This window comes from Babylonia areolata, chromosome 1 (assembly GCF_041734735.1).
Source record: "Babylonia areolata isolate BAREFJ2019XMU chromosome 1, ASM4173473v1, whole genome shotgun sequence".
NCBI lineage: Eukaryota > Metazoa > Mollusca > Gastropoda > Neogastropoda > Buccinidae > Babylonia > Babylonia areolata.
Window position 1 is genome coordinate 37,683,410 of NC_134876.1, and position 25,431 is coordinate 37,708,840.

Sequence of the window (25,431 nt, forward strand, 5' to 3'; positions counted from 1 at the left end):
TTGCTGCGGCTGGGAGTGAGATCCATAGCGGTCGCGGAGTGGCGCCTGAGTAAACCAAACTGGATTTGAACAAATCAGTTCTTGGGATTGGGATATGGAATTTGGGGTTATGGGGTTTCCTTGATGAATTTACAGAATTTATGAGTGTTGGTGGTGCATTTCCTGTCATAATTTTGTGCATTGTTATACCTTTTTTGTACTCTAATCTACGGACTAAAGGGAGAATATTCGCTTGTTTATAGTGAGTCCGGGAAGTCTTTTTTAGGAGTACCAGCCCCCGTTTATGAAGATTTAGTAATGGCTTCATGGTGTTCGCACTGGCGGAGTCCCATAGTGTTGATGCGTAATCTATTGCAGATTGGATATGTGCTTGAAAAAACAATTTCCGTGAGTGGAGGTCAAGGAAGTGCTTTATTTTGGACAGTTGATGGTTCTTCTGGGTTGTCTTTTTGCAAAGGGAAGTTATGCAAAGAGAGAGAGAGAGAGGGAGAGAGAGAGTTGAGTTTGACATGAAAAACAAAAACAAAACAAAACAACAACAAAAACTGAACAGTTTTGCTTTTTTTGTGCTGCTGTGGATGGAAGGAAAAGACAAGAGTTGTCTTGCAAGCTACAGCCATAAATACATAATCTTCGTGGCTTCGGCTTCCTGTACTAAGATCGACCAATCAAAAACCAGTTCACATCAACCTTTAGTGTGTATCACTATGGCGGACATCGACAAGTGGATTGAAATAGCAAAATTGTGCAAATATTTGCCTGAAAATGACTTGAAGGTAATTCACAGTAATGTAGATTGGTACTTTATATTACTGTACTTAATTTTTTGTATTGGTAATTTCCTGATCATCATCTGTTCGGGTATCCTAAATTCTGGGACCTATTTCATGCATTTATTGCACATTGGTACATTCTTCTTTTTCAAATCGCCGTTGATAAGATTGCAAACTACATTGTATGAAAGAAATTAGGTTGTTAATGATACGATTATCTCATCGACAGGAATTAGGATGAAATCCAAATGCGATTTGTTTAACAGGGTGCTCTAGATCCTTCCACTAGCTCAAGGTAGGCGTCCACGGTACAGTCATAGGGGAGCGTGTCGATACTCCCCCGTGTCAATACTCCCCCGTGTCGATACTCCCCCGTGTGTGTGTGTGTGTGTGTGTGTGTGTGTGTGTGTGTGTTGTTGTTGTTGTTGTTGCTACTGCAGTTGTTGTATTGTTCTTCTTCTTCAGTTTAGCGTCTTTTAACCATAAATTCATGTTATTTGACAAACATAGAGGAAAAAGACAGCTCCTGGTGAGGGAAAAGTAACTGTTCACGCAGTGTGTGTGTGTGTGTGTGTGTGTGTGTGTGTGTTAGCCTGATAACTTAGAGATTACAATATAACATCCTTGGAACATATAAACAGGGGAAAAGATATTATTGATTTGTTTGATATATTTAAGGCAGATGGTTTTGGGAGGTGGGGTTATACGTATTTGCATGGATTGTTCATGTTTTCGATTTTATTTATTGATTGTTTTCACACACATACACACACACACACACACACACACACACAGAGACTGAGAGAGAGAGAGAGAGAGTGTGTTTCGCCGCTGTAAGATTTAGCACGGATAATTCATGTTATATAATTTGTAATACATATGAAATAAAGAAGAAAATTAATCAGTGGTATGTGTTGATTTCTGCTCGTTGCATTCTTTTTATATTTTCGTTTCGTTTTTATTGATTATTTTCATACACACACACACACACACACACACACACACACGTACATACACTGTTGGACTTTGATATGTTATCACCAACCCGTAAAGTTTACCCCCACACCCACCCCCCACCTCCCAACCTTTGGCCAAGCCGCCACACAATGCTTTGATCCTGCTGCCTGAAACAAACTTCCAAACTTGTATGGGCCACTGTTATGACCCTTTTATGGCCCCATCTTGGAGCACCCCACCCCAGATGCAGATGTTTGGGGCCAATGAGGAGACATCACACATAAGACAAAGACCTACATTTGAGAACACGCACACGCACACACACACACACACACACACACACACACATGCACACACACACACGAACGCACACACAAACGCACACACAATCACACACACATACGGACCATCTGACGCCCCCCCTCCCAACGTCATACATACCCATCACCCACATGCACACCCACCAACAACATATACACCCATGCACTTTCACATACATAATTCAAATGCATGCGCTAGCATACACAGACACACACACTACACACACACACACAGAGGCACACACACACACACACACACACACACATCGACACAGTGAGCACAACAGACACAAAAGTTGTAAGTTTTACGACCTAGTCAAGTGGCGGAGATGACACGACGGTAAAGATAAAAGCACTAGAGATAAGATAACATAGGGTGCGATCGCGTGCGCGCACACACGCAAGCGTACCCTTACACACACACACACACACACAGAGATAAACAGAAACGCGGACAGACAGACACCCACCCACACCCGGCACACACGTGAGCATGCACACACATGTATACACACATCCACACACATGCTCGCGCACGCACACACATGTATACCTGCATGTGTAAATAAAAAAGACCAAAACAACATAATTATAATATTTATAAGCCGAAACCAAAGGTACTTCATACAAGTAGTTTTATATATATATATATATATATATATATATATATATATATATATATATACACACACACTGGTGTACTGAAGGATACATATGCTAGCTTTATCAGTGGATTGGTGACATTTCATTTGATTTGGTGACATTTCAGCGTTTGCTTAGCAACCGTTGGTTTGTCGTCTTTATTTCTTTCACTGACAGTTCATGACTTCAACCGTTTGCTTTGCTTTGTGGGGCACGTGGGGTTGGGAAGCTATTCCATGTATTTGAATAGTAACTAAGCTCGAAAGCATGTCTATGTTCCCCCATGTCTATATTCCCCCTGTTAGTCAGGTCAGGGGCATAGCCCTTGCTACTGGTACCATGTAACCCAGTACTACCTGCAACATGTGAAGACTCCCAACGACGGACTAGGCGGAGGAGGAGTAGTATAAGGGATGGGGGTTCTATATACAACGATTTTGGTGTTAATGAGGCCCAATACCGCCCTCAAGCATAAAAAAAAAACCCCGTGCGATCGGGTTTTTTCGGCTTAAAAAGGTGTAACAACGCCTTAAACCATAAAAACGAAAACGGCTTAAATATGTGTATGGAGAGCCAAATCACAAGATAAAAAAAAAAAAAAAAAAAAAAAATGATGGTTGGATATGTGTATGGAGAGGTAAATAGGGATGGGGGTTCTATATACAACTGATTTTAGCTCAAAACCGCCCTCAAGCATAAAAAAAAAAAAATCTAGTTAAAACCAGTTACAAGAGCGCAAAAAAAATCAGATCTACCTCAAAAGTAATCTACCTTTTCCCGAATATGTGTATGGAGAGCGAAACGGTCCCCGCGTGTGTGCGTGCTGGCAAGCTAGCGACCGCTCGGCGTGTGTGGGACGGGATCAATAGCTAAGAGTGTGGTCCCACCCGCAGATCTTCCCGCCCGTTTGACCTAGTTAGCTTTTTGGATGGTTTACCATCTTGAATATCAAATAGATTTTTCTTTAACAACTGAGTTTTGTGTTTCGATTTTATGTCTGTTTTCATTGCATTGAATTTTTCAACTTCAGCCAGAATGAGACTAAATTCTTCATCGCTTATTTTATCATCTTCTAATGCTTTTGAAATAAGATCATTTATAGTGTTCAGTTTTGACTCGGCCAACACGCGAATCTCGTTGTGCTTCATAGCTTGTGACATTAATTTTTTATGAATAAATTTACAAGTTAAACCAACCACACCAAGGAGACCAGCTCCCACTTCTATTCCAATAGCTACGGGAGCAGCGGCGACACTCAACAGTAATCCAACACCCGATGCCCCAAGGGCGAGACTAAGAGTCGTCAGCGTTGTATCCGCGGCTGTAGCGATATTTACACCGCGTTTATATTTTTTATAAAATAAAGTTCTTTCATCACGCTCTTTTTCGAGGTTGTTTTTTATATTCGATATCTCTTGTAGGCGAAACTCCATTATTCTATAGTAATCATTTTTTGTTTTTAAATGATGGTAACAGGATGAGGAGAGTAGCGCAGTCTTTTAAGCTGAAGAGGTCCGATGTGAATAAAGTCGAGAGATATTTTATCTAACGATGGACGTTTGATGACACCTTCGAGCGAGAATTCTATAGAGGGATCGGGTTGATCAGATGGGTCAACCACTGGAATTTTGATGGTAATTCTCAAGAGTTTATTTTTAAGATTTCCAGGCCATTTTATCTGCAACCCTTTTAAAACTTCTACAAAATCATCTGGCACCCCACTAAGGAGTATATCTAAAACGATAGTTGACCCCTGAATAGGCGGCTTAAAATCAAACTCTTTAATTAACCGCAGAGTACCAGTCTTTTTACCTTTCATACCAATAACATATCCAAAGTCGTCGCTGTTAACGACGATTAGATCTTTACGCGTATGATAGGAAGCCAACAGTTTACCACTATTTTGTATTTTTTGTAGAGCGTGATTTCTTCCAATACTAACATAGGGTTGTTTTATTTCAAAATCTAAATCCCAGTTATCCACCGGATAAGGTACCCACGTATCATCGTCGGAAAGAACAAGATGATGTGGTTTGTTCACAACAACACCGTCAATGTTCACGTCTGCAAGTTCGCTGAATTTGTTGACACCACCATTACTCGTTATTTCTTTTCTTTTGTACGTTCCTTCAGAAAGTTGGAAGGCGTACAACTGATTTTCTATTCCCGACGCATCAGATCCGTCTGTATCTCCGAGATCAACCAAACCGAGCGTAGTGCAGGGTTTGATATTATGTGTTCCTGGCCCTCCGGGATCAACCATTTCTAATATTTATAGTATATTCTAAATGTTCAAATTGGTGCAACGTAGTCTTCTAAAGGAAATATTTTGAGGAAGACGGAGGTTGATCCACACACTCAGTTCTTCATGTATTGTAACAATACCTTCAAGCGAGAATTCTATATGACTACCCTGTTGTATAATATCATACATAACATCATCTTGTTTTTCAATGGTGATTCTCAGGGGTTGATTTGCAAGATTTTTGGGCCATTTAATGTAAAACCCTTGAAAAACTTCTATAAAATCATCAGGCTCTTCCCCGAGAATTACATCAAAAATAATACGTAAACGACGGAAGCCCCACAAACTAGTTTGATCATAAAAATTTATTTGAAATCCAGATTTATCCTTCGAGCATTTCTTAATCACATAACACCTCTTCTGGTATTTTACTAAATCTGCATTAAACGCTTTTAAATCAGCGAACATCCAGCCACTGTTTTTTTATTATATAATTATTATTTTCTTCTTGGATAATGTAAGGTGATTCAATTTTTAAATCTATTATCCACTGTCGAGGGGTTTTAGCTGCCATGTACCGTTTAAACGAACAAGTTGATAGGGCTCATCATTGACAACATCATCCTCACTCACAATATCACCAATTTTTACTTCTTTTCTTTTGTATGTTCCTTCAGAAAGTTGGAAGGCATACAACTGATTTTCTTTTCCCGACACATCAAATCCCTCTGTATCTCCGAGATCAACTAAACTGAGCGTAGTGCAGGGTTCAGACATATCTTATATGTAATGTAATATTTAAATAATCAATAGAAACGGGATTATGATTTTCATCTACTATAGAAAGTGTTAAACGTGGTAAATCTCCGTGAGAAAGTCTTTTGTATTGGGGTGATGTCAACGTGGTTGTTCGCCCACCCCCGCATCTTTCATTTTCTACTGGGATTGATTGTAACAACGTAGAAGGCAATCCGTTATAGAAATTATCGGTGGTACTAATTTGAGAGAGGTGAATGTAAAGTGCTTTATGTATCGCGAGCCGCGGATGCCTGTTTCCTATCACCATTATTCCCGGCGCGATGAGTTTTTTGGGGAACCCCAGAGTATGTGCAAGACGCTCAGAAAGTTCAATCGATTTGGTGCTCTTTATTCTCAGATAGCCACTCGGAGTGTGCAAGTCTAACTCTGCACCGTGGGGGGTGAACACTTCTTTATTCAATTCACACACATTATAATAACCATCTGGGATTATTATCTTACGATCGGTAGTAAAGAAATTGTTTCCGAGCTCATCACTGATATTTTTCCAGTTGGGATAATAAGTTATTTCACGCAGCGCGATTTCTAGTCTTCCACTTTGATTAGATATGCACCGCGGTAATTCGTCTTTTTGAATATCGGTTGTTATTATATACATAGCTATGAATAAGAAAATTTACAGCTTCAATAAGGACACGTCCTATACAACCGGGTATAAAGAAAAAAGAATAAGTTGTACACAAATGATCTACGTGAACAGCGAATATTCTTTTACCGCCAAGTTTCCCGATGTTTTTCAGTCTTATGCGAACCCCACTATGACTGGGGAGATGAATGCAGCCTGGCTTGCGTGGAGAAACAACCCGATAGTGTGGTGGCAGAATCAAATCAATTTTGTGGTATGGTGCACGACCGCCGGGTGTGGAGTAACGGAAGAACATTTTCAAGCTTCTGATCCGTTTATTCGAGCCGTGTATAGGTTTCATTTTTACTATCAGATTCGGAGGTTATTGGACGAGTTGAAAATCCCGCTACCCACCGACCAAGCATTTAACATGTATAATAATCCGTTTGATAAAGCAGTTTATCAGCGTTTGTGTGCCGAATTTGGGCAGAGGGATTGGAGACAGAAAATAGAAAAGCATGGCTTTGGTTTGGGAGAATTTATTCAGGCTGAGACCCCCGGTGGGGCTGCACGACAGGCAATGAGAAACAGAGGAGAGGGACCTGTGTTCTTTAGCCCCCACGATAAAATCAGACATACGGTGGACATCACCCGGGCTTGGACAACATTTATTCCTGATAAGGGGTTGGGTTTTACACATGCGGGGATAGTTCGTCTCAATGATAGCATTCGCACTTATGTGTGGGCTCTAATAGGGTCACAAGCGCAAACGCGCACGAGTATAACAACAAAAGGAACTGGATTTGATGCGCAAAAACAATTTTTAGCTAATGTTGAAGATGCGATTAATGCCCCCGAAAACCTACAAACGGCAATAAAAAAATACCAGGACGTTCTCCAGTACGCGAGATCCGAAGTAAACTTTGCATTTGGTGTTCACCTTTATATGGCCCCATCTGATATGGCATTGAGGGTTGGTACACGCATTAATTATAACAATAAAATTGTCATTGCGACAGAAGAACAGAATATTGGTGTTAATGATGGATTAAACGAACTACCACACATTGTACCACCTACCCAGTGTGTTTCACCCCAGAGTGTTCCACCTACTCCAAGTGTTCCACCTACCCAAAGTGTTCCACCAAATGCATACTATTTTGATGCCCCATCAGGAAAAGCTCTTCAATGGTCTAGAGGTCACTGGGCTCTTGTGCCACCTTCTGATGCAGACTTGGCAATGCTTGATGCGAGTAATACGGTGCTCGATTATAAATCACACAAGCCTTTGACAACACCGAGGACAGGAGCGGGTGAAACGAGAGTTTTGTTAGGCATTCGCGGGTGGTGGACTCTTACCTATAGAAATAAAAAATTAATACAAACATCTCGACCAGGATTTGCAATAGCTACCGGTGCTGGTAATAGACCCTTTCTGTATGGTGCAGGTTCTTCAGATAACAAATTTAAACTCAAACCAGCGAAAGTATCGTACGAAGAAGAGCCAACAACTCACAAAGACTATAAAGTCGCTCTTACTTTAGGATTGATAGGTGGTATTTACTTTCTCTTCTTTAAATAATCAAACAGGAGGAGGCCAGCACCGAGCACGAGTGCCCACAGGTTGTTGGCTAACCACCCAACCGCTTTACCCAACGTGCTTAATAACCATGAAACAATAGCCCCAATGACTCCTGGGAGGGCATCAATCGCCTTTAAACCTAATTTTTTAAGTAATTCTCCCAAATCTTTAAGTCTTTTTCTTATCCAGTTGTCATCTTTTTTACCCGGCGCCCGCGCCCGTGGAGTGCCCCCTCCACCCGTGACGGCCAAAACGATAGTGATGATAATCATACCAAAGGCAGTAAGAATGGAAACGATAGTAATGCCTTGTTCTCTAAAAAGCGTTCGAATACGTTCCGCTAGTGTTGTGTCCTCCTCAAGAATTCTGTGTATCGTTTCACGCATTCTGCTGATTTGAGATCGCAGCGCTTCTTTGTGTGTTGATATCGCTTCTAGTCGTGCAGCACGCTCGATGTTTAGATCGTCTAATTGTAAACGCAAGGGTTTGATTTCGCTTTCATCTTTATCAGCTAGTTCCGCAGACTGAATTCTTATTTTTAAAGTTGACATTTCTTCATCCAGGTGAGAGAGTTTTGAGAGGTTGTCAGAAAGATTACCGCGCTGTCTTTGCATGGCTTTGTCTAAACCTTTGAGTTCACGAATATAACCACCCAGTTTATTGGTGCCATCCAGGGGAGGATCATCTATAGTTTTAAGTACTTCATCGATTGTATTTGGTGAGAAATCATCCATCTCAATTTCTTCGCTCAGTTTGGCTTCAACCTTTTGGAGAGCCGCGACCGTTTGGGGTTTCCTCCTCCAGTCTACAAAACCAAGTTCCTCGCGAATAATATTTGCTCCACCAGGTTTTCCCGCTAGTGTTGAAAGTGCTAGGGGTTGTTTCGTGCGGACGTTAATGATATTAAAATCTGGATTATTTTTTAATCGTAGTGTACCTCTACTATCAAGTTCAAAATTGGCATAATTTCGCCCAACATCGGGCTCTTGTCCAAATGCATCATAGTAATCATCAACCGCGCTCTTTAATAATTCTGTTTGCAAGAAACCAGATTCTATTATTGACTCACCACCTTCTGCGAACCCTTCCGCCATAAAACTTATAATATAAAGTTATATCCTTATATCTATATAAAACAAAAAATGAGTGGAAGAAAGCTTAATCCAATGAGAAGTTTGCGGGAGCCGCGGGGGATAAAGGGCGTGCGGCAGACTGTCGTGATTACTAACAATCCGTCAACTATCGATCAGAATCAACAACTTCTTGTACGCTTTCCTAATTTAGGTGTTGACGATGTGATCGTTCCGGGGAGTGTTCGACTAGCATTCAAAATTTCTTTGACTTCTACAATAGATGTGAACAGAACACTCGTTGATAATATTGGTAGAGCCATAGTACGTAAAACAACCATTCGCATTTCCGGTAATGAAATCATGAGCGTTGAAGATAGTGATGTATTTTATACTTATGGAGATCTTTGGCGAACTCGACAAGAACGAAGAAACGCCGTTTATCAAGGTATTGACTTAACTACAAACCGTAATGTGACACGATTGCGTATTAACGCGGATAATGGAGATGACACTATCGCTAGAGATGCCGCCATTGCGGAGGCTTATGGTAATCGATTTTGTATTCCGCTTGATTTCGAATTGCTAGAATCTCATGCACCATTTTATCAGAGTGCTCTCGGCGATCGCCTGGAGTATGAACTTACCTTTAACGCTTATAACAAGGTTATCCGCAGCACAGACCCGGATGTATCCTATACGATAGAAGGGATTAGTCTCGAGTTTGAGAAAGTCACACAACCCGAACTTGCGAGACAGATAGCCGGTTATTATTCGGGTAGGCTCGCTATTTTATATGATAGAATACTACGACATCGTAAAATTCCTCTGGACAAATCTGACACACTCTGGAATATTAATCTCAACGTGCCGGCAAAAAGTATGAAGGGGGTACTGCTGTTGTTTGATGAGTATTACAATCCTAAGATCAATAAGGTTGAAGTGACGATCGAAGGTGTGCCCAATCAACTGTTTAGTCAAGGTATGCGTTCCTATCAACAATGGGATGAAATCAGAAAGTTTTTCGGAACGCAAAAACGCGACCCCGAAGTAGACAAAGTGGTAAAAGATTTAGAACTAGCGGATGTCACAGTCGGCGAATATTTCACGAATAATTATGCTCTTTGGTTGGATATGCGCACCACAGATGATAATTCTCTTCACGGGAGTGGACGTCGTATCGAAAATGCGTCTGAAGGCATTACAATTCAGATTCAGAAAAAAGCTGAAACGGCAGAACCGCTAAATGCGTATGTATTTGTAATTATGGATGGACAATTAAATATAGAAGATGGAAGATTTGTCGCGGCTGTTTACTAAAGAAGCACATTCCGCAATTATTTGCGGGCAAACTGGGTGCGGTAAGACCGAATTTATTTTAGATTTATTACAAACGACATATCGTGGTGTGTTCGAGAATATTGTAATTCTATGCCCTACTCTCGAATATAATAAAGCCTATCGATCCCGAGTGTGGGTAAGAAAGGACCGCGGGGTATACACCGTTAATCCCGGTGATAAACTTCACGAATGGCTTGGGCTGTTTTTTGAAATATTTGCCGGGGAGCCAACGTTGTACATCATCGATGACTGTAGTGACTTAAAGGCTCTTACTCAAAAGAAGCAAATGTTGAGTAAACTCGCATTTTCTGGAAGACATGCGAAACAGTCTGTGTGGGTGTTGACTCAGAAATACAACTCGGTTCTTACTGACCTTCGCGAACAAACAAAATGGGTGGCTTTATTTCACTGTAAGGATAGGGACTCGTTTGATGAGTGTTTAAGAGAAAACGATGTCATTCCAACACAAAATGAACGTAAAGAGGTTAGGAATCATTGGCAAATACCAAACACTCCAAGTTGATATTAAAAACTGATCAACCAGTTGCATATAAAATTTGCTAGTAATAACAATGCTTAACAATTTCTTAACACTGCTTAACAGTTCCTTAGCACTGGTTAGCAATTTCTTAACACTTTTAGTCGTTGGATTTGTAGTTTTTCATTATTTTAACTTAAAAGGAGGTATATAGAATATAAGAAGAAGATGGACCCATTACTATCCGAGGATCCCAAACGCGACAGGCTTATGGCGGTGGTCTCAGCCGGTGGAGCAAAAGAATATTTAGGGAAAGAGTTTAGTGTTGATAAAATCGAAGCGATGAAAGATCCGGATATAGACAAGCTTTATACGAGATACGAAGCGAGTTTAGGATCGATGATTACAAAATCACTCGGTAATACAATTATACAACTGTATACCAGAGCAGTTTGTATGTATCTCCCAATTGATGACCAAACAAAATTAAATAGTGATCTCGAGCAAGATCCATTCCTGGGACATGCGCTTAACAGCTTTACTTGCGAACTATATCACAGATTTGGCATGTTCTTAGCTCCGCTCACCACAGCTGTAACTACTGTTAAACATTGTCAATTTAATAAATATAATGGAGGAAGTAACGAAACCAAAGAATCAGAAGAAAGTTGAAGCGGGTCGAAAAGGTGCTGCTGCTAGAAAAGCAAAACATGAAGAACTTCTCGAAAAACTTCGAAAAGTGAAAGAACAACAACAACAAGAACAACAACAAGAAGAAGAACCATCATCGAGGGGACCAGATCACGTTTTTATCAATCCCTTGTACATTGCTGCTGCTGCTACGATGATAATAGGTTGTGGTATATATTTTAATCGGTCGAAAAAACCAGTACAACCACCACAACCTGTGGTAACAAAACCCAACCCATTTATTATGTTTTGAACATTAATTTGAACACTATTTATAAACAATGGCAACACCAAATATAAACGGTAAAGAAATTGCAAACACTGTATACCACGCGGTTGTGGTCAGCGCATTGGCCGCTGGTTACTCGAGATTGACAAAATTAATATTTACGAAAGCCCCGACACCTAGACTGGCTTTCAACCTCGAAGATATTGGGATGGTCACTTTGGATATAGCCCTCGCTATGGCTACGAAGGATATGTTGGAAAAACAAGGTATTCTCCCACATGATATTTTGAAGTAATAATAATATCATCATTATAGTATGGCATCAGTAGCGTTACTCGTTGGTGGGGCAATAGTAAACGCTTTAGCATTTACCGGAAGTAATTTTTTATTTAGTAAACTGGGGTCTTCAGACGCATTAGAAGAACAGAAACGACACAACAAAGCGCAAGAACAACTTCAGGCAGCGACCGCAGAATGGCAGAAAGAGAGGATTCAACGTTTAGATTATATAAATGAAAAACTAAGACAACAACAACATGCTGTGAACACGTTTAAGGATGTGGATATGGCTATGCAAGAATATTATAAAGTGATGGGGGAGCCACTACCCCCTCTTTCTCATAAACCCCAACTTTCAGATTTTTATACACCCTCAGAGGGACAAAAAGATCGAGAATACGTATTTATTATCATGACCATGGTCATTTTTTGGCGTTGCGATTTCAAAATATTAAACATTTACTTTCTTAAATAAAATGGAAAAGATCTATTACAGCCCAAGCGGTTATTGGAAGGGTTATTCGGCGATTAAAAAACTCGCGAAAGCAGCCAAGGTGTCTGAGGATGAGGCTAGAAAATGGTTACAAAAACAAGCTATATGGCAAATTTATCTACCCCCTCCAAAGTATATTCCGAGAGCAAAATTTGATATTACTGTCCAAATGAGGTTCATCAGGATGACCTTTTATTTTTACCCTATGACAGAATCGGGCGTAAGACGTATAAGTATGCGCTGACTGTCGTTGATGTTGCGAGTCGATATAAAGAAGCCGAACCCCTAACAACGAAAGACAGCGTCGAAGTGGCGGCCGCTTTTTTACGTATTTACGACCGTAGCCCATTGAAGTTGCCCAAACTTCTTCAGGTAGATCCTGGCCGAGAGTTTATGGGTGCTGTGAACAAAATTTTTAAAAAAGTAAGGCGTGGAAAGACACACAGAAGCCAGGCTATTGTAGAAAGATTTAATCGTACGCTGGCAGAACGATTGTTTAGTCATCAATATGTGGCTGAAATGAAATCGCCGAATCGATCAACAGAATGGGTCACTAGATTACCGGCTGTTGTGGCTGCATTGAATAATGAGGTGACGAGACTTATTGGTAAGAAACCGTCGGTCGCAATAAAGGCCAAATCGGTAGAAGCCGAATCCTCTGCACCGACTAAAGATGATAAAGGAGAGTTACCGCCTGATGCGCAAGTTCGGTACTTGTATGAGCCCGGTGAGCTCGAGGGTGGAGCTCGCAAACGAGCAACGGATCCCGTTTGGTCTCTTAAAGTTTATAATATTAAGCGTATGATGCCCGGCGATCCTATTCTTTATTATTTACAAAATGGTCCATCCAGAGGGTTTGTACACGAAGAGCTTATGGTTGTTCCTCACGATACAGAAATACCATAGTGCCCGTAGGCGTAAGATGTAATACCATCATCTAGCCAATAGCGTTTGGAATCGTACGGTGAGAGTGATGTCTTCATTTGCTTGATCGTGTACATCTTGTGCTTATACGATCTGAACGTTCTCATACAATTAGTAAATTGAACAGATCGATCAGTACACTCCTTATACATATCGGGTTCAATTTCATCCTTCACCACACATTTTTTTATGCCCTTGGCTTTCTTGATAACTGATCCATCATCCGCTACAACCGAATACATCTTCGAGCGCAAGCCGCAGAATTGTCGGATCGGTTTACATCCGAGCTCACTTTTCATGTATCCTGGCACTTTCTCTATCGATTTATCGTACAATCGATGATCTTTTGGAAAATTACTGCGGTCATGTACATTATCATCCATACCAGCGATAAAATCCTCACATTCTACGTGGAGAATGAATGAATCGGTATCAGTATATAACAACCTGCATCCATATTTTTTCTTGTAGTGGTTGTAATACAAATCATACATGAGATACTTTGATAGGTCAAGAATGGCCATCCCGATATAGATAGGTTTATGAGCACAAGCTTATTTTTTTTGTAGTGAATCGCTAGAAGTTTCTCGTTGATGATCATATGATCGACATAAGCCGGTTTGTTTATTAGTTTGCGTGCCTTGTCCTCTTCATCTAACTTGAATAATTTGATATTCGTTCTCATTCTGATATTTTCCATAGTTTTACCAAATACCGAGTTGTTCATTAATTTATACAGATCTTTATCGGCATCGTTAGTAGCGGCTTGTCTCAGTTTGGTGTTCATCATTATATAGGGCGCCATCCAGGGACTTTGATTAAACTTTAACACTTTTGTGATTTTAGTTACTTTCATGCCAAGTTGCGTGTATAGCTTGAGATTTCTATAGTGAACGACATAACCAACCTTATTCCATAGATTCGGAACTAATTTCGCGTTTCCTTTCCGCGCATCTCGAGTTTTTCACGAAGGCGTCGTTGATAGGGTGAGAGGTTTTCGAGTTTTATTTCTATTTTCTCAGGAGCTAGGGGATAATCGTTATGTTCGTCGTGTAATTCCTTAGGGTACTCGATATCACACTCCACAATATATCCCGTCTCATCATCGTCGGGGTGATTTAGAATCTTTTCGAGATTGGCATCGTTATCCCAGATAAATCCACCCGTGGGTAAAGCTTGTAACATCGCCCAACCATACAAGTTGTTCGCGTCGAGATACATGATATACGAATCCGTTTTTCAGGCCTGTAATCTTTCATATACTTGTTATTAGCCTCCGCGTATCTTCTTACAGTCATACTGATTCCACCGCGTATTCCCGCCTCTATCATGTTATATTGTTCGATATCCGTCAACAGTTCGAGTTCTATTCCCGTACTCTTGAGTAAAGCATCCCAAGACATTCCGGGAAGCGTGTAATAATGAACAGGATCGAGATTATGAGTTCGCAAACACGTATTTCTAAAATTCTGGAACACATCGGCAAGTAACAGCACATCAGTGACTAAGTACAGATCGTTATAATCACCTAGATTCTTACATTTAAACTTCTTCCACACATTCTTGGCATGCTTGTGGTCACTTTCTGATATATCCGTGTTGTTAAGTTTACTAAAGAAATGACTTTTCTTGGTAGTTTCGTATCTTCGTATTTACTCCAATCGGTAATATATTCGTACGGAAAGACTCCCTTTTCTCGTAACGAGCTTGAACTCCTCCTCATCTGTGAAACGTTTGCGCGTTGAAAACTTCTTATCATCCGGAAGGTTCTTCGCAAGCTGGTCGAGACTCGAACTCAAGAATGCGAAACTATCTAAAAACTTCAACCTTCCCCAACTGAATGTGATGTACTTCTCTTTATTATTCGCGATACACGTAATTCTACCACCACCTTTGTTCGCGAGCTCCGAAATGATCGCGTGAGAGTCGTAACCTTTGAGGTTGTGAAATAATATCGGCAACACAAATTCGTCGGGTTTATTCTCAATTTAAGATTACACGATGCATGCGCGGCACCTCTATAGTTCCCTGTGATATGGTCATGATCTCTTACTTTATCATTTGCGAGTAGTTCCCCTCTACATATCCAACAAACTCGTTCGTTTTCAAACGATTCGTTATCTTTTTTGGTCATCTTTATTGGAACTGGTTTTTTCAATTCCTTGACAGTATGATAATATATTCTTTGAAGTTTTTCGAGAAAATGACTGACCGCATTCTCACCACGAAATAGTTGCGGTTTGTACGCCCTTCCATCAGACCTAACATGCACAAACCCGTATGACAAGATGATGTGTTCGCTTTCTTTGATGGTCTTATTCGAATCGGAATCGTCTTTTATTTCTTTACAAATCGCCTCAAAATCAGCATATATCACATCACTAACTTACATTTGTTTTTGAAAATTGGTAAATTTGATCATTTTTGTCTTCTCCGATGGCATCTCAACACGAGAATAGTTCTTGTGGTTGATCTGCGCGCATCGCTTAATATGTTCTTCTAAAAGTTCTGATGATGTTGTACCTGTCAAGCAATACTCACAAAAGTACATGGCTGCTTTGTGTTTGTTTGTATTACTAAGTAGTCTGTTAAAGTTCTTAATATAAGTATAATGTTGTCCACCATTTTCATTTTCTATAATAAGAAGTTTAATACGCTCCATGTTGGCGGGCTGTTTTGATATTCTTGCACGTTCAATCGTTTTATTTTTTAAATAGTATACATTAATAGCAATATTATTTTGAGTCTCAATCTTTGTAATTTGTTTTATAGGTGTAGGAAAGTCAATATTTTCAAAATTTAACCCATCATCAGAAGGATAGGAATAAGTTAAATTAGAATTCGCTTTTGCTGGAAACTTGTGTGCACGTAAACAATGTCTTATACATTGATCATCTTTATTTTTAATATTAATCACAGCTCTTTTATTTTTTAACCACTGTGGTGATTCAATAAAGGATCCTGGAGATGTAATAGAAACTCTATTCACCCATAAACTAAAGATTCTTTTAATGAACCATCCTGAACCTTCATTTGTAAAATTTTCTATTTTTAACATAATATGTTTTATTTGTTTTTCAATATCTTGATCATCAACAACATCAATAATACTTTGATATTCCGATCGAAATACAGCTACAGTAGTATCATCATTTTTAATTTGAGCAAACTCCACCGTTAAAACAATATTTTGTTTGGTCAGTGGAATAGCTCTTTGGTTAATAGTGTCCACTTTACTCATCATAAACGAAAGCGGATCTATTTCATTTGGAAGAGCCGCAAGTTTATAATTTTTAATAATACTACCAAACTCCTCCGTGGATTCAGCTTTATGTTGTAGTTTACGTATATTTTTAATAAGTTCATCTTTTTTCATTCTACTAAAACCACGAATTTTGAGCTTTCGTGCAATATCTTTAAGCGTAGCATTGGTCTCCCCCTCCAAAGCATCAAACCCCAGTGCTTTAATCAACTCAGTTTTATTCATAGATTCATGATTAGGAATCTCTTTTCTTGAAGCGAGATCACGGTAATATTTTTCAGAATATCGTTGCACCATTTTTTTTTTTTTTTTTCTCTCTATATATACTATTATATTTTTTTCTCTAATAGGATTTTTTTACAAGTTGATCAATCTCTGAATCCAATGATTACTCCACCAAAGGGTGGAATATACCCTCTTGAATAAGGTTCAAAAGGGTCAATTTCATCATCAGAAATATAACCCTCAGAGTCGCTTGAATGTTCTCCACAATCTTTTTCTCCATGGGAGGAGGCTTCTCTTTTTTATGCTTACATTTACAACAAATAACATACTTCGTACGTACATAAAGGTTGCATTTTATACAAAGTACTGGAAGTGACATTCCTTTTCTATGACATTTAATATGATCTTTACAATAGAGCCCCATGCAAGCTCGACCGCATACTCTATTTGTTTTAACTTGGGGGTACTCACAAATGTTATGTGGAAAAGGCATTATTTTTTCTATATATACAATATAATCTTTTCTCTAATAGGGTGATCACAATCTTCGCGCGCGGGTGGGAAGATACGCGAAGGCAGGCTGTGCGCGCGGGAAGCAGGCTGTGCGCGCGGGAAGATACGCGGAGGCAGGCTGTGCGCGGGACCACTCCCACTACACACGCCGTGCAGTCGCTAGCACACACGGGGAACGGGGCGACCGTTTCGCTCTCCATACACGTAACTGGTTATAACTGGTTTTAACTAGATTTTTTTTTTTTTATGCTTGAGGGCGGTATTGCGCGGTTTTGGGCTGGGGTCGGTTGTATATAAAACCCCCATGACTGTTTCGCTCTCCATACACATATCCAACCATCATTTTTTTTTTATCTTGTGATTTGGCTCTCCATACACATATTTAAGCCGAAAAAACCGATTGCACGGGGGTTTTTTTTTATGCTTGAGGGCGTTGTTGGACGGTTTTGAGCTAAAATCAGTTGTATAAAGAACCCCCATCCCTTATACTACTGGAGGAAACGGAGGAGGATGACAAAAGGGCAGGGGGAGCACTTATCCTTGGCTGGAAATCCTCCTAGGAGACGGAACTCTGAAGAAAAAACCTGCACCTGCCGAGGCCGTTCTACACGCGGCACTATCTGCACCTGTGGGACTCTTGAGTGTTGGCAGGCGAGAGAGTGGGGAAGGGACTGCACAACTCGCTAAAAAAGTCACCTGTGCTGGTGATGGTCGTCCGCTGTAGACTGGGGCAGATGCGGCGCCCGTATCCTCCCACAGTGTCAGAGCAGCCCTTTTTAGGGACAGCACTGCTGTCCCCACACAGGGAAGGGGAGATAAAAGGATCCCTAAACGAAGCCTGCCTCGCCTTGTACCTAGTAGGAAACCGCACCTACTTCGACATCCAACACTAGCGGTCGAAAACAACAGAAGAAAAGAACCAGGAGTCGTGCCCTGACTGGGTGCCTGGAATGTTCGCACCCTTTGGGACAGAGATGACAGACCAGAAAGGCGCACAGCACTCATTGCTAGAATGCTTGATTGCTGCCAGGTGGACATAGCAGCCCTGAGCAAAACCAGGTTTGCCGGTGAAACCCAGCTGGAGGAAGTTGGAGGGGGCTACACCTTCTACTGCACTGGATAGCCAGAAGGCACCCCAAGAACCTCAGGCGTGGGCTTTGCCATACAAACCAAACTTGCACGACAGCTTGACAGCCTTCCACGTAGGATAAACGATAGGCTGATGACCCTGCGTCTGAAGCTGTCCGAGGATCGTTTCGCTACAGTCATCAGCTGCTATGCCCCAATGATGACCAACCCTAATGTTATCAAAGAAGCCTTCCACGAGGAGCTCAGCCACACCATTTCAGCGGTAGACAGAAAGGACAGGCTGGTCATCCTTGGGGATTTCAATGCCCGCGTCGGCATGGACTTACTCCTCGTGGCCAAAAGTCGTAGGACAAGCACGGCACTGGTAAGTGCAACTCCAACGGACTGCTCACTCTGCGCGCAGCATAGACTGACCATCATCAACACCCTCTTCCAACAAGCGGACAGGTACAAGAACACATGGATGCACCCCCGCTCCAAGCAGTGGCACATGCTGGACTATGTGGTTGTCCGGCAGATGTACAGAGGTGTTGTTTCCAGTACACGCTGCATGAGAGGAGCAGTCTGTTGGTCGGACCATCACCTTGTATGCAGTAAAATGAACATCAGACTTGCACGCAAGCTCCAACCAGCCAGGCAGAAACCCCCTAGGAAGCTGAACATCCACCGCCTCCCCAACACCAAGGATGTGCTGCAGCAGCAAATCCAAGCAGGTCTCCAACAAATTCCTGCATCGACTGATGTAGAAGAAGTATGGAGCACCTTTAGAGATGCTGTGTACACAGCAGCAGCTGACACATTCGGCTTTGTACAGGGGAGCCACAAAGACTGGTTTGACGAGAACGACTCTGGAATCTCCAAGCTCCTGAACACATTGCATATACGGCATCAGGATCACATTTCCGATAAAGACTGCCAGAGGAAGGAGAACCATTTCTTGCAAACCAGGCAACTCGTACAGAAGAGGCTGCGTGAGATGAAGAACACCTGGTGGGAGAGAAAGTCTGAAGAGCTTCAGTCTGCTGCTGATGCTTGCGACATGAAGACCTTCCATGATGGTCTCTGAGCTGTGTATTGGCCGAGAGTCACAGGATCAACCCCTGTCTGAGCCTTGGACCAGACCACCCTCCTGACAGACTAGAAAGACATCCTTGCCCGCTGGGCAAAGAACTTCAACACCCTCCTCAACAGGGACTCGTCCGTATCTGACGAGGTAATTGCAGCCCTCCCATAGCTACCATTCAGTGACTCGCTAGCTGCCCTTCCCACCAAGGCTGAGACCCGGAAGGCCCTGAAGCTGACAACGTCAGGAAAAGCACCAGGAGCAGATGTAATCCAGGCCGCCATCTACAAGTATGGACAGGTTCTCAACCTCCTGCAGGCGCTTTGGACTCACCATCAGCCTCAGCAAGACTGAATCCATGTATCAACCAGCCAGCTAGCTCACAGAACGCCAGTGCCCCCCCCCCCCCCCCCCCCCCCCCCCCCCCATGCAATCAAGATCGATGACTAAGAGATCAAGTCAGTCGACAAGTTTTGCTACCTGGGCAGCACCCTATGCAGCAACGGAGCCCTTGATGCAGAAGTGAAGCTGCGCATCGCCAAGGCCAGCTCTGCCTTTGGCAGACTCAACAACAGGCTGTGGAGCAGCAAAGGCATTAGGATCAGCACCCAAATCAAAACCTACAGAGCTGTTGTGCTGACTACCTTGTTGTACTGTTGTGAAACATGGACGACGTATCGCCGTCACATTCAACAACTTGAGCAGTTTCACCAGAGGTGCCTATGAAAGATCCTCAGCATAAAGTGGCAAGACAGGGTCTCCAACCTCCAGGTCCTAGAGAGGAGCGGCCTGCCCAGCATCGAAAGCCTGCTGATCCAGTGCCAGCTACGCTGGACAGGACACGTTCTCCAAATGACAGACAGCAGGATCCCGAAGATGCTACTGTGTGGCCAGCTGAAGGAAGGCCACCGCGAACTTGGAAGACCCTGCAAGCGCTTTATGGACACCTTGAAGACAAACCTCAAAGCCTGTGACATAGACATTGCTTCCTGAGAAACTGATACCCTTGACCACTCTCGCTGGAGGATGCTGTGCTGTAGTGGCATAAAGACGTTTGAAAACAAGAGAACACTGGCCATTAAGGAGAAGCATGAGCAAAGGAAGCAGGGCTCAACTTCTGGAGACGTTTTGCCTTGCAACACCTGTGGGAAGTGCTGCGCATCCAGAATCGGCCTCTTCTCCCATAAGTTATGAGGACACACACCGACACATAATCCTGCCTGCCTGCTCGTCCGACGGGAGACTCCATCATCATTATGTTCTCCCAGGTCAGCGATGGTCAGTGGTCAGCAATGGTCATTGGTGGTAGACCTTCAAGTGACCATACCCCCTTCCGCCCCCCCGCCCCACACACATACACACACACATTACCCAGGTGAGAGGAGGGGTTCATAATGATTTCCCCGAAAGTTTTATCAATTTGCCATTCAGATATACTTGTCTGCCAAAAACGAATTATGGCATGAATATACCAGGGTATGATAAAAAAAAGACACTGTTTTTATAAACAAAAATGGTTTGTTGTTATTAAAGAAGTGTCCTATTTGACTAAGATTAGGTTTGCAGAGCTTCATATTATATCACTCAGTCTTTTACAATCAAGAATGACCAGAGCTAAAATGTACCCTAGCGTTACAGGCGTTCTGTTACTGACCTATTTCTTTTCAGTGGTATTTTTCTTTCCATTTAGAACTTTTTCCATAAAGTCCGTCTTGATTTTCTTTGTAAATTGTGACAAATTACACTGATTAACTTTAAAACCATCATCAATACTGAATATCATATCGCGGCGAAACAGTGTTTGTGTGTGTGTGTGTGTGTGTGTTCACGGAATAATGTATTTACTTTGTGTCAGCGGGATGCACACTACGTATATGTCTGTGTATAAGTGTGTGTGTGCGGGCAGAGAGACAGAGTAAGAGAGAGAATGAGAGATAGTGGCAGAGAGGGGGAGAGATAAAGAAACAGAAAATGAGAGAGAGAGAGAGAGAGACTAACAGAGGGAAGAGAGAGAATGAGAGATACAGAGAGAGAGAGTGGCAGAGAGGGGGAGACAGAGAGAGGGGGAGACACAGAGAGAGAGAGAGTGGCAGAGAGGGGGAGAGATAGAGACACAGAGAGAGAGTGGCAGAGAGGGGGAGTGGCAGAGATGGGGAGACAGACAGACAGAGAGAGACAGAGAGAGAGAGTGGCAAATAGGGAGAGACAGAGAGAGACACACAAAGATAAAGACACAGAGAGAGAGAGTGGCAGAGATGGGGAGACAGAGAGAGAGAGAGTGGCAAAGAGGGAGAGACAGAGAGAGACACACAAAGATAGAGACACAGAGAGAGAGTGGCAGAGATAGGGAGACAGAGAGTGGCAGAGAGGGGGAGACAAAGAGAGAGAGGCAGAGAGGGGGAGACACAGAGAGAGAGTGGCAGAGATGGGGAGACAGAGACACAGAGAGAGACAGAGAAAGAGAGTGTGGCAGAGATGGGGAGACACAGAGAGAGAGAGAGGCAAAGAGGGGGAGAGAGAGAGAGAGAGAGTGTGTGTGTGTGTCAGAGATGGGGAGACAGACAGAGACAGAGAGAGGGTGGCAGAGAGGGGGAGACAGGCACAGAGAGAGAGAGAGCAGCAGAGAGGTGGAGACACACAGAGAGGGGGACAGAGAGAGAGACAAACACACAAACACAGAGTGGCAGAGATGGGGAGGCAGACAGAGAGAGTGGCAGAGATGGGGAGACACAGAGAGAGAGAGACAGAGAGTGGCAGAGATGGGGAGACAGACCAGAGAGAGAGAGAGAGAGAGGCAGAGATGGGGAGACAGAGAGAGAGAGTGGCAGAGAGGGGGAGACAGAGAGAGAGAGAGAGAGTGGCAGAGAGGAGGAGACACAGAGAAAGTGGCAGAGAGGGGGAGACAGAGAGGGGCAGAGAGGGGGAGACAGAGAAAGTGGCAGAGAGGGGGAGACAGAGAGAGAGAGAGAGGCAGAGATGGGGAGACAGAGAGGGAGAGAGTGGCAGAGAGGGGGAGACAGAGAGAGAGTGGCGGAGAGGGGGAGACAGAGAGAGAGGGGGAGAGAGAGAGTGGCAGAGAGGGGGAGACACAGAGAGAGAGAGAGACAGAGAGAGAATGGCAGAGATGGGGAGACAGACAGAGAGAGAGTGGCAGAGAGGGGGAGACAGAGAGAGAGTGGCAGAGAGGGGGAGACAGAGAGAGAGTGGCAGAGAGGGGGAGAGAGAGAGAGACAGAGAGAGTGGCAGAGAGAGAGACAGAGAGAGAGTGGCAGAGAGGGGGAGAGACAAAGAAACAGAAAATGAGAGATGAAGAGAGACAGACAGAGGGACCGAGAGAGAGCGAGCATTTGTCACCAGATACACGGAGTCGTGATGAAAATGTCTAAGTCCATGTAACACAGCCCGTGTAAACTACAAGGCAGCGAGCCCACACAACAGCGGGCCCAACACATAAGTCGCTGCTCAACTCTGAACGCGGACAGCTGTTATGAAGAGAACACATGACACATTCATCATTCCACAACACAACTTTGATCAAGCAGAAAGCATTATCAGTCACAAATAATACATACATCTGTATTTGACTGTTTTTGGATCTTTGTGAGAGGGACTATCGACACAGGGGAGTATCAACACGGGGGAGTATTGACGTGGGGGAGTATCGACACGGGGGAGTATTGACGCGGGGGAGTATCGACACGGGGGAGTATTGACGCGAGGGAGTATCGACATGGGGAGTATCGGGCTGACCTCCAGTCATAGACACCAGTGTCTGTAGTACAGTGTACAGGATAGCGTATCACTGTCAAGCTGATTGATTCACTGCCCCTGACCCTTTCAATTCTGGGCTGGACATCCTCTAGTAACATTGGAAACATCACACACACACACACACACACACACACACACACATATATATATATATATGTATGTAGATTGATGGGGTCAGCAGCAGCAGCTTTAGTTATATTTATAACTTCCTTTGCATTTGTTTGTGTAATTTTGCATTTCTTTGAGTTTGGCATAATATTTGTTCATCAAAATAATGTACTGTTCATCACCAGTTATGTTTGCCTCAGGCAATGTCAAATTTTTAAAATACTTTATTTTGTTAGTGGTTGTGGTAAAAATGGTGCCATTAACAACAACCTAACTAAACCAGAATAAGCAATACAGTAATGAATTGAATGTATTCTGCTGGTAAATAAAACAGTAATCCCACTGACAGCAAGCTGTAGCAAAACACTATGCAACAGGATTATTTGGACGCATCCAAAAATACAGTGGTTGTGAGTTTGGTTAGTTTCCACTGATACCAACTGCATTGCATTCTCCCCTTACAACACAGAAGTCCTTGAACTGAATTAGAATTACTCCAGAATGGATCTCTATTGATCAAACTTCCTGCACACTATTCAAGTTTTGGAAACTCGCAGTCGAATGCAAGTTCTGCTGAAGTTTTTTCAAGCATGGTACATTCCGCTTCCATGTTTATCGAAGGCGACACATCCTCCTAGCTCAGCAATAAAACGATGTGGTTGTATATGAATAAAAAAAAACGTGAGGGAACACCAACAATCTGAACATGATAAAAACCACATGGCCCTTGCACTGTTGCAGTCTAAAACACCAGCTGCACATCAACTGAATCGTCTCCATCCTATGCTCTGAAACGCATGCCACATCTGCACAGGTTTTCCATTTGGTTCTGCCCCTGGTGTTTGGTGTATACGTGCAGAAAGCAAACAATGGAAATAATACAATTTTATTTTTGTTGTTTATTACAAATAAAGATAGCTATGTTATACTGGTCAAAAACTCGGGAAAATAATAGATAATGGTCAGTTAAACTTAAAGAATTCATTTGTGGTCAATTCTCGCAAACTGTGATCGCTTCCAGGGTAATGCACTAATGATTTTACAGGATATCTGCAGTGCATAAAAATATTGAAAACTTTCTTGTGGTTAAATTGTACTTGTAAAGTTCTTCTATATGCCTTTGTTATTTAGCAAACTTTGACATGTTCATCATTTTTTGAATGCACAGTGAACCATATTTGTGCAAATCCACAGAAATGAGAAAAAATTCCTTGTTTCTTTTGAATCACACTGAACGAATGCACATGATATGGAGCATTTTCCTTGCAACTTTCTGTTTTTGTAAGCTTACTTGCGTGTGTTGTGATCATTATAGTATTCTGAACATAACTGTCTGTGTTTCTTGAAGAAATGCTGCCAGCAGAGATGCAAAATTCCAGTAAAACAAATGAAAGCTTCCATTGCCTGTAGTTTTCGATTCCGCAGCAATGCATGCTCGGTAAAAGTGCAGTATATATTGCAAGAGGTTGATGTCTATGTAGGAAAAGCGAACAATTATTGTTTTCTGATCACATGGTCCCTGTAAAGATGTGTGGCTATTATTAGTATGAAAATTTCCAGAGAGTTCTTATAAGTTGGCTATTTGTGAGTGTAAGTTTCTGAAGAGACTAGATTTTGTTTTGATGTAGCGTGTGTCATGATCTCTACACTTTTTATTTCTTTGGTGGGCGACAAGAGCTATATTCATTTTTTTAAAGATGAATATTCCATATGCTGATTTCTGAGGAAAACCTTGTGATCCTAGTTTTCTCACCAAGAGAAGAGTTCGTTGGCTGATGTGGAAGTGATTCAGATCTATTCCAATAACGGTTATCCCTTCCTCAGTATGCACATTTCTGATCATGTTACTCTGAAACTGGCTCTGCACACTACATTCTACTTCAGTTGTTTTTTGCTACTTTTTATATAATGCATTACATTTGAGTATCTATTAATAAATGAGTTGTGTAAACAACGGATTAGATTACACTTCCTGTGTGTGCGCTGCAAAGAA

General features: G+C 42.2%; 1 protein-coding gene across 1 annotated transcript in view; it reads left to right on the forward strand.

The window, feature by feature from the left end:
* Positions 1 to 385: 385 nt before the first annotated feature.
* The window catches only part of LOC143282660 (serine/threonine-protein phosphatase 6 catalytic subunit), a 114,289-nt gene continuing 89,243 nt past the window's right edge, over positions 386 to 25,431 (forward strand). Inside the window, exon 1 of the mRNA XM_076588323.1 lies at positions 386 to 776. Coding sequence (XP_076444438.1) covers positions 465 to 776 — 312 coding nt within the window. The 5' untranslated portion in view covers positions 386 to 464. The remainder of the gene's footprint in view (positions 777 to 25,431) is intronic.